We start from the raw sequence: 18933 nt of genomic DNA, 5'->3' as shown, positions 1-18933 counted from the left end.
TTAGTGTTATAGCTTCAACATCAATCGAAAAAAATGGCATCAATGTATGCGTATAAAAATGTTTAATTTAGTTGGAGACAATCCAGAAATGAGCTGCCAGGAAGTGATCGATTTCGGACACGAAGGTACATGTACATTAGTCTGAAATAATAGACCTTTTATACGGGATTCTTCCAATCCTTAACGTCTTAACGGGTTTGTGCAAAAAGCGGGGGTGTTTGAAAATATTGAAATTGTATTAAATGAAGTATTTTATGGTTGAAATAGATAATTAAGGTTTATATTCATATTTTACCATGGAAGTGCAAAGCTATTTTGCAAAAAAACATTTAATGCATTAAAACACAGTTTTTACCTTTCCATTGAAAGTAAAGTTGACTGACACAGACAACAATAACGCCAAGCGGAACAACTTGACCCAATCGTAATAACTCGGCAACCTCCGACAAGCTTCGAGATAACACAATCGTAACAACTCGGCCATGGCCAAACAATGGAAACACCTAGGCCAACATCCAACAGGAATTGACTATCTCGAAGCTTACAGAAGATGGCGAGTTGTTACAATTGATGGCCGAAATGTTCCGATTGTTGTAAAATTGTGAACTGCAGCCTTGCAGGTGCCCTTCATGTATATATTGTTATGTTTTGACAGAATGAAATAAAGAAAAAGCCATCAAACTCATAATTATTTGCTGGATATTAATTTTTGGTTACGGAATTTATATAAAATAACATTATCTGGTAATATTTCTTGTTTTTATGAAATGTTATAGACGCAATATGCTTTAACCCCGGAATCTTGTACGTGAAGGATTTGTTGTGTCAAAAATCGTTAAAAAATCTGTCAACGTACAATTATTTGGACTAGAAGGTACATCTAGCTGACCCACATCTCTTAGTCTAAATATTTGTACATTGACGGACTCTTTTTACGATTAAAAAAAATAAATACATATTTACATTATATAAATATGGCAAATCCTTCATTACAACATCTTCATGTTACTTTCAATTCAGAGTTGATTATTCACTAAAATTATTTTGCATTTTTAATTGTTGTTTAACCTGAAACGTCTTAACCATCAAAAAAGAACATATGTGCTTCAATAGTCTAAAAAAATAGACGTGTTATATGGGATTCTTACAATCCCTTACGTCTAATCGGGTTTGTGCAAAACAGGTGGGGGGGGGTTGAAAGATAGAAATCGTAGTTAGATAAGTATTATATGTTTGAAATAGATATTAAAGGTTTATATTCGTATTTTAGTTATAACCACGAAGTGCAAAGATTTTTTTCACAAAACAAGCATTTAATGCATTTAAACACAACCATTTTACCTAGCATAGCAACTGGACCATCTCAGGTTAACTTCGAAATAGACCAGTCACCTTTTGTATATATAATTTTAACAACTTGACCATGGCCAAAAGGCTCCGATTGTTGTAAATCTATGTACCGCAGCCTTGCAGGTGCTCTTCATGTATAACAGTTTATATCATTATGTTTTGACAGTATGAAATGCAGGAAAACACTCATCAAACTCATAATAATTCGTCGCATTTTATTTTTGTGTACATAACTCATATTTTAGATAATTATCTGACCGGAATCCCAATCGGAATAGCTACCCACTTTTGGTACAACAAAAAAAATGTATGTAAAGGATATGCCATTTCAAAATTTGTAAAAAGATCAGTCAAGTTACTATTATTTGGACTAGTGCTTCAAGTGTTTGATTTATTTTCTTTATAATGTTTAATGCACCTGTCAATTGTAGAGCCAAGCTGGGAACTGCCTAAAAATCAGTTACCCGGTTAGCTCAGTTTGATAGATCTCCATGCAAGTGTTCACATGGTCGTGGGTTCAAGCACCATACCAGTAGCATCTTTTCTCACAGGTTTACTTTAGAACCCATCATCCAGGGGTTGACATTATATTTTTTTATTAAATATTACAGGCCATGTTCTTTTGTAAACTTTCAGATTGAGAAGTGCCTGGATACAAGGCTAGTATTGTTAACATCATCTGATACAATCAACTGGAACAAAGCTGAAATGGCTGCCTGACCTGACTTAAAAATCGGATGGCAATACATCAGACTAGAAGATTATTAGTATTGAGATGGACAAAATGAAACATGAGCCTACCAAAGCTGACAGATAGCACAAGAAACACATAAATGCAGGTATTTGCTGAGATATTGTAATTATTTTTTGAAACTTCTCATTCATTTAGAAAGTTCAGTTGAAACAGAGTTGGCAAAAAATGAAACTAAGGTATATACATTTTGAATTCTAATTTTTAAATAAGAACTTTACTGGCCAGCACAGATTGGTAACATGCTAGTCTACCAATATAAATGCGCCTGGTTCGAATCAGTAAAGCTGATGAATGTACTGGTTGTGTAGCCAGGATGTGAATAGGTCTGCACTTGGCTGATAATGCATATCACTTTAAATGTTTAAGCTGCACTCTCACAGATTGACTGTTTTACTAACTCTTTTTTTTATTTCTTGATCTTGTAATTAATTATTTTATGCGAATTTCTGAACACTGGTCATAACAGACAACTGGAAAAAGTAGATCGCTGCTTTCTTATATTAATTCAGTCAAAAAAGACAAGTGAAAATATTGGAACGCTGATTTCTTATTTTAATACGATCAAAAGATGATGTTCTATGCCAAAAATCTCATTATAAGTAAAGCGTTAGTAATGCTTTTAACCATAAAACAATTAGTCACAAACGTAAATATTAAAAAAACATGATCATATCTTTTGTCAGCAGATATTGATATAACTCCAATATTGGTCATTAAATTTATGTCATTTACTTATTCCCTGCTGCTAAGAGGATACATGTTTATCAGCAAATATCAGCCATTATCTGAATATGATTGAAAACTTTACCAACTACCCTCATACTTTGAATAGCATAATCTTAAAACTGCCTCTAAGGCATCTTTTGTCAATGAAAAACCAGCTGTCATTTCGGTCCATGCATATTTCATTTAATTGTCAAGACATTCTTGACAGCATGGCGCTAATTAATGCTGCAGGTTTAAAATTTAAGACATTAGTTTTTTTCTTCAGCACCATGCAGATTTATTAACACTTTTATAATAAAAACAAACTAGAAACAAATTTACAAGATATTGTGTTTTTTCATGGTATGATGCCACAGCACCATGCAGATTTGTTTTCACTTTTATATCAAAGAAAGTAACTCGAGCACAAAATTAATTTTGTAGATATGTGGACTCTGTTGATAGAAATTCTGGGAGGCATTTTTAGGCTTGAAAGAGCATCATTGTAAAGTTATATTTTTATTTTGTCCCTTGAATCTTGGGTATAGTTTGTATTGTTTTTGCATTTTAAAGACATTGGCTTCAACAGACCCTAATGAACTGAAGGAATGTAACTGCTTACTGAAACTGTTAAAAGCGACGTCATAAATTGAAGCAATTTTAACATAAGGAATATGCATTTAACTAATTTAAAGCGGTTAAAACTTAGGAAACTTGAATTATGAACCTTGTAGGCCATTGGATACATGATTAAGTAGGGCCAATATATTTGTGCTTATTATAATCACATTTATCCTTCTTCATTTACCTTAAAGAGTGTTCATCATTTGTATAAAATCATTTGATCACGTTTCATTTGAAAGAACTTTGCGGTAGTGTTTGCTTGCGTCAGTTACATCACCGACAGTCTTGCAGCGCTTTCAGCGCTTTGATTAATACCTATATTGTAAAGCCTATGAAAATCTTCTTCACTGATTCCTCAAATCAATTACCCTTAATTTATCCTTGTTTGCTTTTATTCAACAACTGTGTCAGTATAATAAATGCATACCCGCAGTCAGCACCCTCAGTGCTTTGATACATGACTATGTTATTAGATATGTAAAACTAATGCAGTAGTAATAACAAATATATTTATAATGCTCATTGTTTGGAAATATACTACATGTACTAATGATATTAGACGTCAGACGTGTAAATGAATTGCCATAAGTCTGATTTAAAGGCATTCAGAACTTCTACAAAAACTATAAAGATGGTACCCCCGCCCCCCTCCTTTTACGAGGCTTTTACCATTTTCTATGCAGCTCGCACACATCTTCGGCGCCCCCTTGTGGTTTAAGCCGTTTATGTTTTTCCAATGTTTATCACACAGTTGTCAACTTGTCCCTATATGTAGCCCTAGTCCATCAGTGCTTTCATCACTTTGATTCATGGCAGAAGCGAGCCGCCAACCAACGATTACTGTGCGAGTATAAAAGCGACACGATTTTCGTTGGCAGTGAGTCTGAGTAAAGCATTTGTTTAGAGAAGGAACACGTTACATTCGATAAAGTAATATCGCTGAGTTTTAACTTCAATAATAACAATATGAACCATTATTGTACGGCTTGATATAATAAATACTCAGTAAGCATATAACTTGTATAAATTATGCATTGATTCGTATTTTATAAAATTTCAGTTTTGATTAAGTTGATATAGGCCTATAGGATTTACAGAACATACATGTATTGAAGATAACAAGGACAAATAATTATATTGAGCAAGTAGGGTGACGTGTGTGTGTTATCTCGCTTAGATTGCCAGACTATTAAAACTGCCTTATACTGCATGAAAAAAACATCGCGATATTCATGGTTAATATAACAAATATATTATATATATAACATAATTTGGTTTTTACGGTACGTATGCACCAGCGAAGGACGTGTTAAGTGACCCTAAATACATGTTATGATTTAAATACATATTATTACTGTATGAACAATTGTACTCAGTCAAGTGTTGTTTCGCCTTAGATGATAGAATTGTTAAACTTCCAAGCTGTTTTCAATACGGGATTGGAATTGGTAGAGACTACATAATTGTCGTGTTAAGATCAGAGTTGAATCGGTCACATGAGAGCCTAAATTAACTTCTTAGCAGATCTCACAAGAAGTGGAAACTGAATATTGTGTTATAACTGGTGTCCACATATATTAGTCACAGGCGTCTGGCTCATTGTCTGTGTCTAAAATGTTGATTCATATCATTTTTGGTACATATAATGAGACAAACAACACATCTGAAGGTATTTAATGCCTTTATAGATACTTACCGTATTCACGTTTTTCTCAATTTTCGAAATCAACATAGAAACAATCCATTTTCAACAAGGTGCCATAAAAAAAAATATTTGCCCTTTAAAATGGTGTGCGATATGTTGCTATAACTTTATTTTCCCTAGGCGAACAAACCAAATTCGATGTCCCATTCTCATAGTTTTCTGCAGTCGGAAAGTGTACAGTAATTTCCAAACCCCAATGTGTCCCCGTGTAAATAGCACTATACACACAGAAATAAAGTGTTTTATGCACATTTCTTTCAAATTAAAATTGATATCCTTCATAAGAACCATTGTTTTCGACATGTATTCATCCTTTAAGGACTATTAAAACAATATTATTAATTGTGGTTAATCTTATCTGGGAGTAAGAGTGCATCTTTAAGTAAGTTTGTGCTTCCGTGTATAGGTGAATCAATTCCATTCCGAAATTCCACCAAAAGACAAACGTTTGATTTGAGGAACAACCGTATCAGTCTTCAGATTTAAAATCACTTTAAAATTTCGTATGAATCGGCCATTGTTATGACAAGCGCTCAGATGATGGCCTTGGCATGTACAAATTATTGTAAACATAAACGTATTTGTACCAGCTTGAACGTGCGCTACATTAGCGAGCGATCATGATCGCATTTCTCATAGCTAATCGGCAATCTCCATTGAGCGTGTTCGGCCTGGTTCGGAGGTGTGTCAGAATCAAGAACATCATCATCTTAGTGAAATTTCTTTACAGAATATGGCTTATTTGAACTAAATAGATGTATAATGCTCTTCTTCGATTGACAATATTTAACAGTATAAGTATTATCAAAATACTAAATATCAATGTATTTCCTTTAGTCTATATACTATAGACATGTAAACGTTGGGATTACAGTGAAATGTATCACACAGCATGCTCTTAAATTGTTTAAAAAACTTTAAGTCTCCCGCCACACATTCATCACCTTTTGCAAATGTAATACTTATCGGTGATGTAATAAATGAACAACATGATGATAACACACAAAGTTGAATTTTTATATTGTCTGCAGTTGATTTCTTTTTTTGTGTGCAAAATGAAGGTCATTGACATGTTTTCTGTTTTAAAATTCCCATCCTCTTTTTTTAGTAAAAAAAATCGGGAAAACTACATTAAACTTTATTTAGATAAAAAACTTTAAAAACATCTGCCCAACACAACCTTTATCATAAAAATATTTTTGCCCACCTGCCTTTTTTAAGTTTATAAAGGTCTACCCGCGCCCATTTGCTACAATATGGCTTACACCTGTGCAGTATACGAGGCAAATAAAATGCAAACTTTAAAGTACTTCTCAAATCACAAGCCCTCTTAGTTATATTTCTATGAAAACGCACAACGGAAGTGAAAGCTAAAACACCAACCTCAAGTTTTCTTCCCTGATACGCAGATCTACAAATGCTAGACAAAGAAAAAAAAGCTGACCTTGTACACTAGCAGACATAATGTCATCGTGGCGTAGCAACTGCTACAGAAAGGGGTGCAATTCGAATAACTTAATTCATTATAAAGGCATAACTAAACGATTTGAAAAAGTGGATAATAAGGTTGAGAAAAGCAATTATTTGAATGGCTATGTCTAAGGGTAACTCCCGCTCTCTTGCGTACCGAATTCATTTACCGCGTACCACCCGTGAGTCCTAAGTGAGTCCTAAGTTATGCATAGGGAGCCCCTGAGTATCGCGTGTCGTCGATAGTACTCATTAGAAAGGCTCTGAGTACATGACCAGCGAGGAAGGGGGGGGGGTGAACAACCTCATGCTTGTCTCAATGATTGAATTTCAATTATGTAGAGAACATTTTTACATTCTCTCTATATGTGTTTTATGGGGGGGAGGTTATGACAAACCGCAAACAAAGAGCAATTTTGCTAAATGGTAGATATTTTGAAATGATGCCGCAGTAAGAAGACTTTACGTAAAAGTTTATGATTAAAACGGGCGGAGCGTGCCCATCTTATTCATTAAGATTTTATATACTATGTTCGGATAACGTGTTTTGAAGAGAACGGGGACCAAATGATGACGTCATGGCGTTTAAAATTCTTAACGATTAAGCAATATACTTAATAAAGGCCGATATGCGATTTCTTTTTCATTGTGTACTCCAATCCCTACCCTCAAGACATGTTTAACAGCTCATAATTTTCGGTTTTTAAAACGGGGCGCAAGACCGATATAAGTTGCACCCCCAAGTACGCCCCATCCAATGTAAACTCCTGGATTAGTTATTCAATAACCTTCCTTGTCCTGGACAAGACACATCGCGCACCCGGTTTTTCGAAAATGAATTACGTGTTGAAAACAGAATTCTTGAAATCACCGAAAATATAGCTGGCGATATATGTATATATATATATATATATATATATATATATATATATATATATATAAATGTCTTTTGTTATTTTCTATCTCAGTCTGGGCGGATGATATAAACGGAAAACAGACTTCAGGTCAGTAATTTACTACTATTTTTGTTATTGTATGTGCTATAAATTCTAAAATATGTAATTGTGTTTGTATATAGCTTAGAGTATATTATAGGTTCATGATAATTGAACATATAGAAAACGAAAACGCTTGGTCAAGTATAAATATACTTAAGGTCACAACAATTAAATATCTCGTTCCACGTTTTTTTGCCTGAAGCAATTTGAGGGGCGATCAAAATAAGAATAAAACCCAGTAGCGGACGAATATAGTGAACATATAGATGCTAAATGGAAGCGTAAAAAATATAACATTGGCTAGTTCTACCGTGTAAACTAGTGTAAGTTTTAGGAAATGCCCGAATGAATTATCACCGGCAAATCAAACATTGGAAAGAGAAACGTATTTCTTAAATAAAATTCAGCTAATCGTTGGTAGAGATGATGATGACGATGATGATGATGATGATGATGATGATGTTCGTCGATTGGCTAGGTCTTTTTTAAATTCGATTATTGTTAAGATAAAAAACACGCTCACAAAACATGTAGGGAAATATTTTTTAGTAAAGTACGAGTAAAGGAATTGTGTCCTTGCTGTTAGTTTGCCCACAGCGGTACACCGTTTAAAAACAACATTACCCTTAAAAATGAATACCAGTGGAGTGCAGTTGAGATTATATACTTATCCTTATGATGTCCTCGAAGTGTGCCGTATAGTAACTACACTGTCCGTCCGTAGTTTCGTTCGTCTGTTCGTCCGTCTTTCCGTCCGTCCATATTTTCTCAGCCATAACGATGTTATTATTGGTGATATTTCATTAACATTTTACAGATCTGCAGGGCAGCATGGCATTGTGTGTCATGCATAAGATTCGCGTTCTTATTTTAAAGGTCAAGGTTACATAGCATGGATTTCCTAGCAAAAAAAATCGAGTCTAAGTTAATAAAGAGCATTGTGGCATAGCATACATGTCGTTATCTCAAATGTCAACGTCATACTTGAACGTCAATGTTGTACCATATGGACTTCATATCAATACTCACTGTCTCAGCTATATCATCGATATTATTAATTGGTATTCAAACTTCGCAGAATTGTATTTTTTCATAGTAAGGTAAGTCGCGCATACTATTTGTGCTCTCATTTCAAAGATAACGGTCAGACTTTCGGGTCAATTTTCACACCACTATAAAGTTCATAGACATACATTATGTCTCAGTCATGATTTTCCAAATATTAATTTTCTCATAGTTGAATAGCTTCAAGTCAAGTTGATGACATTTTTTCTCTCATTTAAAGTGCAAGGTTACATTGGGTGGGGGGTCATGGTTGCACAAAATGGTTTAGCAATATCTCGAGTCTCCGATTCAATCAGTTGTGGAGCACTATTTGAAGGCATTTCATAAAACAAAAATAATTTTATTTAAACTCTTTGTTCCGCAGACATCTTAATATATACTATGGCTATCTGCCACTTTTTCACGTTTCTGTAACAGCTCAAGATCTCATTAATTTACTTGAAACCAATGCAAATCAGTTAAATTAGTCTGACATTTGCTGATATACACCCGCTGCCTGAGGAAGTGAGCCTTCCCCACTGTCGACAATATGCCTACATGTGCTTTAACATGCAAGTATTTAAACAACAGCTAAGATTTATTTATAGATATAAATATTTAAGTAAATGGACGACCCAAAATTAATCCCATACCAACGCCGTACCGTACACTATTGGTAAAGTCTTAAAGTATTGTTTAAAACTGCATTAAGTGCTCTCTCACAGATTTACCGTTTGGCCAACTTATTTTGTCTCGGAATTAGCCAATTTCTGTGTAAATATCTGCAAACCAGTGATATAAGACTGCTGACAAAAGATCAGATCGCAGATGTTCATATTTCCATTTGAAATGTTAGAAACATATATGGTTTATTCACAAATTATTTCTGGAAGATAAATTTAATATTTGTTAGGGTACGGTAGATGTACAGCAAACAAACAATACAATACCTAAATACGTTCATTCGGAACTCCTCCGTCTTTTTTTTTATCGAACCTCGATCATCGATATATGCCGGTACATCAGTAGAAATACATGTAGTTCGTAAAGTTTTAAATAATAGTGGTGTTTTACGTGTATATTGTATTACAAAGTTTAAGTTGATTTCCAGTGAAGTGTATTATTGCAAAAATAATTCAAATTTATAAGATTAATATCATCACGTTTAACTGCTAACTTGAAATTACTGCGAGATATTTGCAGCGTAGTTAAATGTAAATTTCTGACATTGTAAACCGTCTATATTCATCCGATGTTGTCTTTGATTGAAAATGGCCGAGAATTTCCGAATGAAATACGTTAATCAGTTACGATTATTTAGATAAGTGAAAACATCAAATAAACAAGTGCACGTTGGTCATGGCTTTAAGTGAAAGTCATTATCCCATATATAGCATCTTCGGCAAAGCCGGTATTATTTCATAACCGTGGGGAAATCAACTGACATAATATATGTTCATTAATATTAATGAGGCACGGGAGGAAACTCTTCTTTTAATGCAATCGCAAGTTAGAATACATATAAGTAGAAAATACAGCCTTATATCGTGTACCGGGGATATCGAGAGAGAGAGAGAGAGAGAGGAAGAGAGAGAGAGAGAGAGAGAGAGAGAGAGAGAGAGAGAGAGAGAGAGAGAGATTCCCGGCCTAGGCGCATGTGAGTTTGGTTGGTGGTCACCAAGCCGGATAAGTGAGTTTTCTCCGGTCAATTACCCCCTCCACAAGACCGTAACATCGTGCTTACCATGGTGATTTAGTATAAGTTAATGTCACTTTCTTCACAGTCGCTGTAAATAATAAACAGTTTAAACTAAACGTTTTATTTTCTCACCACATATCAATCCATTCTTTTTTTAATTCCTGCCATGCGTTCAGTAAGGCTACCAATCGATCTCGATAGCTAAGGTTAGCAATAATACAATTTGCTACGATATAATATCAATACAAAACAGAACAGTTTCATTACGCGCAAATAGACGTTACACAATGGCGTTACCAAATGTTTATCATATTTACACATTTGGCACATTTTACTACTATTTGTAATCAGAAAATAATTCAAATCAAATCACAAATTATTTTACTTTTGTACTATTTTCAAACTATCTCAATAGTTATTCAATGTGCTTTATAATTTTAAAAACATGCATATTTATATAATCTCAACACTATCCACTTAAATACGACATGTTCATTATCTCCCATCGCTGAGAGTGTAAGACAGGCTCATCCCGACACGAGCGTAGTGTTTTGCGGAAACGAGGTTTACCGATTTTCTGCAGAACACGCTGTGCGAGAGTTTGGATAAACCTATCGTTCATAAGCGGCCATGGTAGATGTTTTTTTACAGACTTCAGTAAAACAAAAAATGTAAGAATGTATTTTAAATATTTTTTAAATACGGGTATATTATCGTCTTTGTCTCAGTGTAAGATAATGATGTTCAACATAGCCAAATCTTCAGATCTATTTATCTGAGATTGGAAACAATTGTGTCTACCAGTTTTGTTGCGGGCTAAAATAACCTTCATAAATATACACGGACTGACATTACCCGAACCCCCTGAATAATGAGATGTTCATTTTACAGCTATAAATGGAGTCGATTGAACCTGATCAAAATACGCCAGGCGACGAAATAAAGTTTCCATTCTGTGAGCCTTGCAAGGAATCAAAAACAGATATCAAAGCTTCGAGGTATTGCAAAGAATGTGATGAGTACCTTTGCGAAGAATGCACGGGTAATCATCAAACACAGAAGATGACAAAAGGACATGATACAATCGATGTTATTGAAAAGTTGAAGGGCGACATAATTTATTGCGAACCATGTAAAGAAAGAAACCCCGAAAAGACTGCCCAGATGTTTTGTCCGACTTGTGAGGAATACCTTTGCAACGATTGTGTTGAAACTCACAAAAAAATGAAAATGACAAAAACCCACTTGCCCCTCCCAAAAGAGGTTGTTAAAGAACAATCCAAGCTGTCCGACGAAGCATTTATAGAGTGTGAACCTTGTCACCTGGGAAATAGACGACAACGAGCCATGAAATATTGCCATGAATGCAACGAGTATCTCTGCGCAAATTGTGTCATTCTCCATAAGAGCACAAAAATAACAAAACAGCACATACCAGAATCCATTGAAAATCTTCGAAAAGGGCTATCATCAAACAAACGCTTTTGTAATCCTTGCTCTAGTGAGAGCAAAGAGGAGGCAGCAATGTTTTGTATGACATGCGAAGAATATCTCTGCGAAACCTGCGTCGCTTACCACAGAAAGCAAAAGGCAACAAAGGACCACGCACTGTCAACAGATTTAAGCATCGGAGATACAGATGAAGACAAAGATATCCCCTGTGACGTTTGCAAGATTACAAAGACCTTTGCACCATCTGAAAACTTTTGCGCCGACTGCGAGGAACATCTTTGTAAACCATGCACAGAATTTCACCTGAAAAGGAAGATTACAAAAGATCACCAGATAACTAAGAACGAAGACCGTAAGATATCAAATGCCATAAACTGCACTGTATGCCAAGATGCCGGGTGTAGTTCCACAGCACTTTCATACTGTAGTGACTGTATTGAATATATTTGCGAAAAATGCAAGGATGTGCATCAAAGGAATAAATTGACGAAAGTTCACCATTTGGTCACAAGGGAAGAAATGAAAAAAACGTCGTGTCAGACTTGTGAAAAGTTTGAGGCTGTGGCTTATTGCATGAAATGTGAAGAAATGATTTGTTGGCTGTGCAGAATGAAGCATAATAATACGAAGATATTCAAGAACCACGAGCTGGCTCCAGTTACCCAAGGCTATCACGATGAAACCAATTTATTTTGCGAACTATGTGAAGAAAGGGACATAAAAGAAAAGGCCAGCGCCTTCTGCCTTGACTGCGACCGCACACTCCTTTGCTCAAAATGCGTGAAGAAACACAAAGCTAGAAGGACTACACAGAGCCATAATGTGGTTATGGACTTGGAGAAACTAAAGGAAGATGGAGAAAATAAAGATGAAGCTAAGGTAATGTTCAGTGCCTGACATATACCTTTATTCGGCGGTTGATTTTAGGACATGTAATTTTTGAACTTTAAAGAAAGAAAGGCATATACAATATGCGCGTATTCTACATTATATATTATATAATTTGATGCTTTTCAGCGACCAGCCCGAGCACACACTATATAACAGAACCCAAGCGTCGCCGAAAGGAAAGGATGAGGTAATGCATCTTTATAGACAAACAATTAATGTATATTCCAATTTCGTTTAATGGATACAAAAATGAAATTCAAACAGTTTCCAAAAGCGTGTTATCAGTTCATTAATTTGTGTCTATCTTCATTTATATACAAAAAATGTTTTTGTTTCAGTACACCCGGCCGGGAAAGCCTGTATCAATTGAGGCAGGGTCTGATTTCATCGTTTTATCGTGGGATCCGCCAGCGAACTTTCAGGATGGAAATTACTACCAAGTTTCAATGAAAGATGTCGATCAAAACAGCAAATGGAAGTTTTATTACAAAGAGTTCACTTCTGCAAGTGGTAAAATTGAAGTCCAACACGAAGTTTATATTTAGAGTACGAGTTGTCCACGAGCATGGGGAAGGATCATACAGTCCGGAAAGCGATGTTATTATAACATTTCCGTCCCCAGCGTCACGAATTGTCGATTTCGCTACCAAAGTGGATGGCCAAAACCCTACAAGATATGCTTTACCCGTGACTGAAAACAGAACGGCGCGAGATGAGACTGCAAAATCGAGACAATTTTGGCTCGGTAAGTTAATACTGGTAATTACCTGACAAACAAATATGTTCACTTTGATATTTGAATTTGCATGTCATAGAAGTCCTAATTCAAATACAAAGTTTGTGATTATAGTGCGAAGCGTGACAACCACAAATGGGAAAGCATGCTGGTTTATCTACTATCAGTTTATAGAATCATATCAAATTAAAATGATGTTTAACACAACGAGAGATGTACATCTTTCTGAAAGTGCCTATCACTTTAACATACCCCATTGGCGCCGCCATTTATTGTATATTTCGTTTACTATATAGGGTCACCGCCAGTAGTTGCACCAACGGAGAAAACAATTATGCTTATTGGAGCAACAGGAACTGGAAAAAGCACGCTAGTTGACGGGATTGTGAACTATATACTTGGTGTAAATTGGAATGACCCTTTCCGATACACAATTATTGACTTGGAAGACGAAGAAAAACAGAGGAAAACTAACCAGGTAAATGATTTGGAATTGGAATTTCAAATACCAATTTTATAGTTATTTTTATTTTTTTCAAAACCTTCGATTGTACGTTGTTTTATTAACAACCAGTGAAATATATCTACTATCTAGGTATAAATATTTCATTAACAAAAATGAGTGAAAATGACGTTAACCAATTTGGAACATTTTAAGTAATGATACAAACATTCTGCAATCAATTTCTTTACACTTATTGTTGTTCCATATTTAATAGGCACTTTCGCAAACAGAGTGGATAACTCGGTATAGCATTTTCCCGGAGATGGGTAGCAGGGTGTCCTACTGCTTGAATATAATTGATACCCCAGGGTTTGGCGATACAAGAGGACTTCAAAGAGATCAGGAGATTGTTGAGCAAATTCGACAACTCTTTTCTGCAAAGAAACCAAAGGGGGTCTGTGATATCGATGCGATTTGCTTTTTGATAAAGGCGCCTGATGCTCGCTTAAAGGCTGTCCAAAGCTACATCTTCCAGTCGATTATGTCGCTTTTCGGAAACGATATTGAAGGCAACATTTGCTCGCTGATAACTTTTGCTGACGGCATTGATCCCCCAGTTCTCGCAGCGTTGAAAGAATCCAACCTTCCGTTTGGAGAGTATTTTACATTTAATAACTCTGGCCTGTTTGCACGTAATGTAGGCCACACAAGCTTGGCACCAATGTTTTGGGCTATGGGGATCAAAAGCTTTCAGCACTTCTTTTCTCATCTTGAGCAAGGGAAACCAAAAAGTCTTCAACTTACAAGAGATGTCCTTGACGAAAGATTCAGACTTGAACAAACCGTGAAGAATCTACAACCACAGCTTGATGCTGGCCTTCTGAAAGTTAACCAAATGAAACAAGAAATCGCTATTGTAGACAGAAACAAGTCAACTATAAAAGACAATGCGAATTTTACATATGAAGTTGATGAGACACAACAGAAGAGAAGGGAACTTCCCGTTGGTCAACATGTTACCAATTGCACCCATTGTCATTTTACTTGCCATGAAAATTGTGGCATTCCAGATGACGACAGAAAGAAACGTTGCATAGCTATGGACAAAAATGGCTTATGTACTGTTTGTCCAGACAAATGCAAATGGGACAAGCATGCTAACACACCGTACATATTTGACTACGTCACTGTCAAGGTAAAGAAAACCTACGCTGACATGCGAAAGAAATATCAAGAAGCTGAAGGGAAGTTACTGACTCAAGAGCAGATTGTCGAAAAAATGGTCGAAGAGCTCGAGGATATGATTGATGACATTGAATATTTTATGACAACAGTGAAGGAGTGCAATGAAAGACTGAGCTCTTGAGGCCGAACCCTTTGTCAATGACTGAACACATTGACTTGATGATTGAAAACGAAAAACTCCTGAAGAAAGATGGATTTCTTCAGAGGATCCACACATTGAACGATTTCCGAAAGAAAGCGCTTATTATGTCAGATGCAACGATGTTTACGAAAGAGGCACAATCAGCCATGCGCAATGCAGGGGTTAAGAAGAAACGAGATACCCCGGGGGTATTGAAAAGATTCGGTACCTGGTTCAAACAAATCGTGTATTAAGGTGAGTATCAAATACATTACATCTCTAATAAAACTAATTACAATATTACAGCTCGAAACGATGCGATGAAATATAACACATGTTTGAGCTACCTCTTTATTCATTTAAATTTCCCAATAAAGGTATTTAAGGTAGCCGTCAATTTTCTGAAAGCTTTTTTGTTCCCCTCCTATAAATATAATTCTAGTCCTTTAATTAAACTCATACAAACTCGACCTGTAATCTACATATCTCGGTTCGTACTCAAAACATAAATTGATCCCTATACTTTGCAACAGTAAAAGTATTCAGACGCTATCGTCACTTTATTCGCAAAAATATTCATTCGATTGCCTTCGTTAAACTTGTGTGATTGTGAATAGAATATATATTGATAACTGCGCAAGTCTTAAAATCGTTGAGTATGCTTTATGTTTTTGTTGTGTATAAAGTATAGAAGACCGATGTCTTTACATTCAATTTTAATTGCATAAATAATACTTTAACAGACACTTATATTCAAGCGACATAGATATTAAGTTTGGGGGTGGGGTGAGATAGTTTACTCTCGCAATCGAGTGGAATCCACTCTGCGAGCACGGTTCAATTCACATGTACAATCTTCCATTTGTACCAACGGTACCTGTTAAATGCCTGCATATCGCGGTAAACCACATAGCGGCGATATCCCGCGGGCATGTTTTCGGAAGCCGTAGGCAATAGCAGCAGTTGAATGCGTCTATCGGCGGTATACCTTAAATACGTAAAGATGCGTAAAGACGCGAAAAAGACGCGTAAAGATACGTAAAGAGGCGTAAAGATGCTCAAAGTGGCGTAAAGGGAAATAAATTTAACTTAAATAAAATATATAAACATTGAAAGTATGTCAATAATGCATATATAGTGTTAACAAAGTGTATAAACAAAAACTGAAATAATTTTCCGCGGTGACGCAAATTCGCCCGTGGTGGCAACGCTTTCTTTTGCAAAAAAACGCGTGGTTGGTAGTGTTAATGAGTATTTTATAGCATATTTAGTATTGAAGCTTAACAGCGTGAGAGAGTTAGCTGTGTCAGGTGAGTGTCTATGCATGATTGCAACAATCCTTGAGGGGCAAGGTTCTGCATTGTATGTGTGTATGAGTTATTCAAATAAAAATAATATCATTGATATGGTTTTATAAAAAAAACTATGGCACATTCATTAGTTTATTCAAAATATACCATTACATCATATATCAACAAAAATGAATGCAACCAATGTTTACAAACGAACTGAGCAAAGCGCATTCGTCAGCCAGCTAGTAAAGCACGACCATAATGTTTTAGCAACTAAGATATGATCAATTTGTACCTACCTTAAATTCGATCTTCAACAGTAAGTTTTTACTTCAAAAAGCATTATGTAACGCTACAGTTTAATTGGCTGGTTGATGTGAAACTAATCCAAACAAAACATGTGTTTATTAAGGCATTCAAATATACGAGCCCGCGCCTTCATAGTAAGTTCCCAATGGATACTTAAATAAATACGCCTAATCGCTGACGGCTGCATTCGGCTTTCTTTGATGAGTGAAGTCAGGCTGTAGATGTTGCACTTCATTCGGAATTAACTTGGTGTATATGGACGGTGTAAAAGCAACGATTATTCATTGCGCTAAAACCTTGGAATGCTAAGTTCATTTGAAAACCGTAGTATACATCATATCATCAGCTTGTGATATGAAAACACGTCATTGACTATTGATGAAAGTAGTTTTAATACGTCTTTTAAATTCATTTCAGGGTTGGGCTCAGTTAAAGACAACCGCATATAGTTGGCGAAAATGTCAGCAAAGGAAAACAAAAATAACTTCATTGTAGATAGTAAACTTAGTAAAAGGACAGCAAAGAACCCCCCCCCCCCCAGATTGAACGTGATTGTAGAAAATATACTTAGTAGAACATTTTTTGGAATTATGCAACATTTATGTATTATCCTTATGTTAGTTTTTTGAGTATTTTATACGCCTTCTTCATGTAAAATCACAATTAGGTGGACGTGTCGTGCTAGGTTAAATTTAAATAAACAAAGAGACACAATATAAAGAAGGAGAAAAACTTAAATATATTGTATAATTGGTTTGGGTTGTTTACACATGTTATTAATTTGTTCTTGAAGTTGTTCTGTGTATGATTGCAGTGTTGTACGTTAAAATAAACAAAAGGCCTATTTTGCCTTGATTTTTTGTATTGTTATTAAAACATTTAAAACGTTTTTGCTTTATAAACGTGTCTAATTTACAATTATTGTTTAAATAGTGTCTAATTCACTTTAATTGTATTTAAGGATTATATCAAAATACATGTAGTTCAATTCAGTGGAATAAACGAAATAACATAATCATGATATATCTTCAACAATATATTCAAATCTTTCTTTCTGTATATATTTGTGAAGCCGACAGATAAACGGACTTTGAATTTAAAGGAGTTAGGTTAAACCGTTTCTTGACACTTTCAAAGTATTTAACTATGAAAAAGGCACTCTAATTTGAATATTTATTTATGCGCTTTTCAGAATAGAGTTTGGTCTTTTGTAAATTAGTTTTACTATATTGTTGCTGTACATTTAATTTCTTTTTATGACTTTTTTATTAATAGCCATATGAAGTTAGTTCTTTTACAATGATCGCTAAAGTTGTTGTTTTTTCATGTGGAATCAATTTAGAAAGTAAAAAGATGTAAAGGACTGAAGTTACAAGTAACCATTGGGAGTTATTTCTGAAAGAACGACTTAATACAATTTGTGACAGTATAACAATTTGTTAAAATATACACTTTTTTTATTTCAAAACCTATTGTAGAAATTAGAATATGCACAATTTAACCTTTCCAATGAGTTGAGTTGACTTTAAATATTTGAACATTTCTTAGACACATGAAAGGATTTATTTTCAAACTTTTAATTTGTTTGGTGCTGGTGTTTATTTCCATATGGTGTTTTTTATTCATAGACATTCTGGTAAAGATTTATATATGTATCGAAACACAACAATGGCTAATTGACTATGTTTGTTTTATAAATGCGAAATTAAAAGGATGACATCCGTTCCATGTAGAATAGGTTTTATTTGCTAGTCGAAATCTTACATCGTTTAAATCATTTCCAAGTGACAAATAATTATATAGCCAATACAAAATCGTCTAAGCTCAAATATACGTCCATTGCGCGCTTGAACATATGAAAGACTCAAATTGCTAATTTCCAAACAATAATTCAAATCATTCATTCTAAACGCTTGATTTGCATAAACGGCATAATCTTTGTTTAATTGCATCATGCGTATTCTTTATCTCCAATCTTCTCCTCGTGGCATGCTGATTACTCCAAAAGAACGGTGGAAGTCATCCTCACATGATTTTTTGTTAGTATGTCATTTTGCATGTAAAGATGAACAAGTTGTACAACAATTGATGTT

The 18933-nt window shown here is 35.0% G+C and overlaps 1 protein-coding gene and 1 pseudogene across 1 annotated transcript; both read left to right on the top strand.

Annotated features, from left to right (window-relative positions):
* Window positions 1-11256: 11256 nt before the first annotated feature.
* LOC128224716 (uncharacterized) lies at window positions 11257-12868 on the top strand. The gene is made up of 2 exons (XM_052934694.1): window positions 11257-12680; window positions 12819-12868. The coding sequence occupies exons 1-2, from the start codon at window positions 11412-11414 to the stop codon at window positions 12843-12845; spliced, it is 1296 nt and encodes a 431-aa protein (XP_052790654.1). The 5' UTR covers window positions 11257-11411; the 3' UTR covers window positions 12846-12868.
* Window positions 12869-13015: 147 nt separating this feature from the next.
* LOC128223301 (uncharacterized) lies at window positions 13016-15493 on the top strand (annotated as a pseudogene).
* Window positions 15494-18933: the final 3440 nt, after the last annotated feature.

Source organism: Mya arenaria, chromosome 17 (assembly GCF_026914265.1).
Source record: "Mya arenaria isolate MELC-2E11 chromosome 17, ASM2691426v1".
Lineage (NCBI taxonomy): Eukaryota > Metazoa > Mollusca > Bivalvia > Myida > Myidae > Mya > Mya arenaria.
Note: the sequence above shows the minus strand (reverse complement) of the source record. Positions and strands in the feature narration are given on the sequence as shown.

What these genes read in the sequence shown, in the direction of transcription:
- LOC128224716 (XM_052934694.1), top strand. Translation starts at nt 11,412, where the DNA reads ATGACAAAAGGACATGATACAATCGATGTTATTGAAAAGTTGAAGGGC. An exon ending in AAAATAAAGATGAAGCTAAG is followed by an intron (nt 12,681 to 12,818) that starts GTAATGTTCAGT and finishes GATGCTTTTCAG; the next exon opens with CGACCAGCCCGAGCACACAC.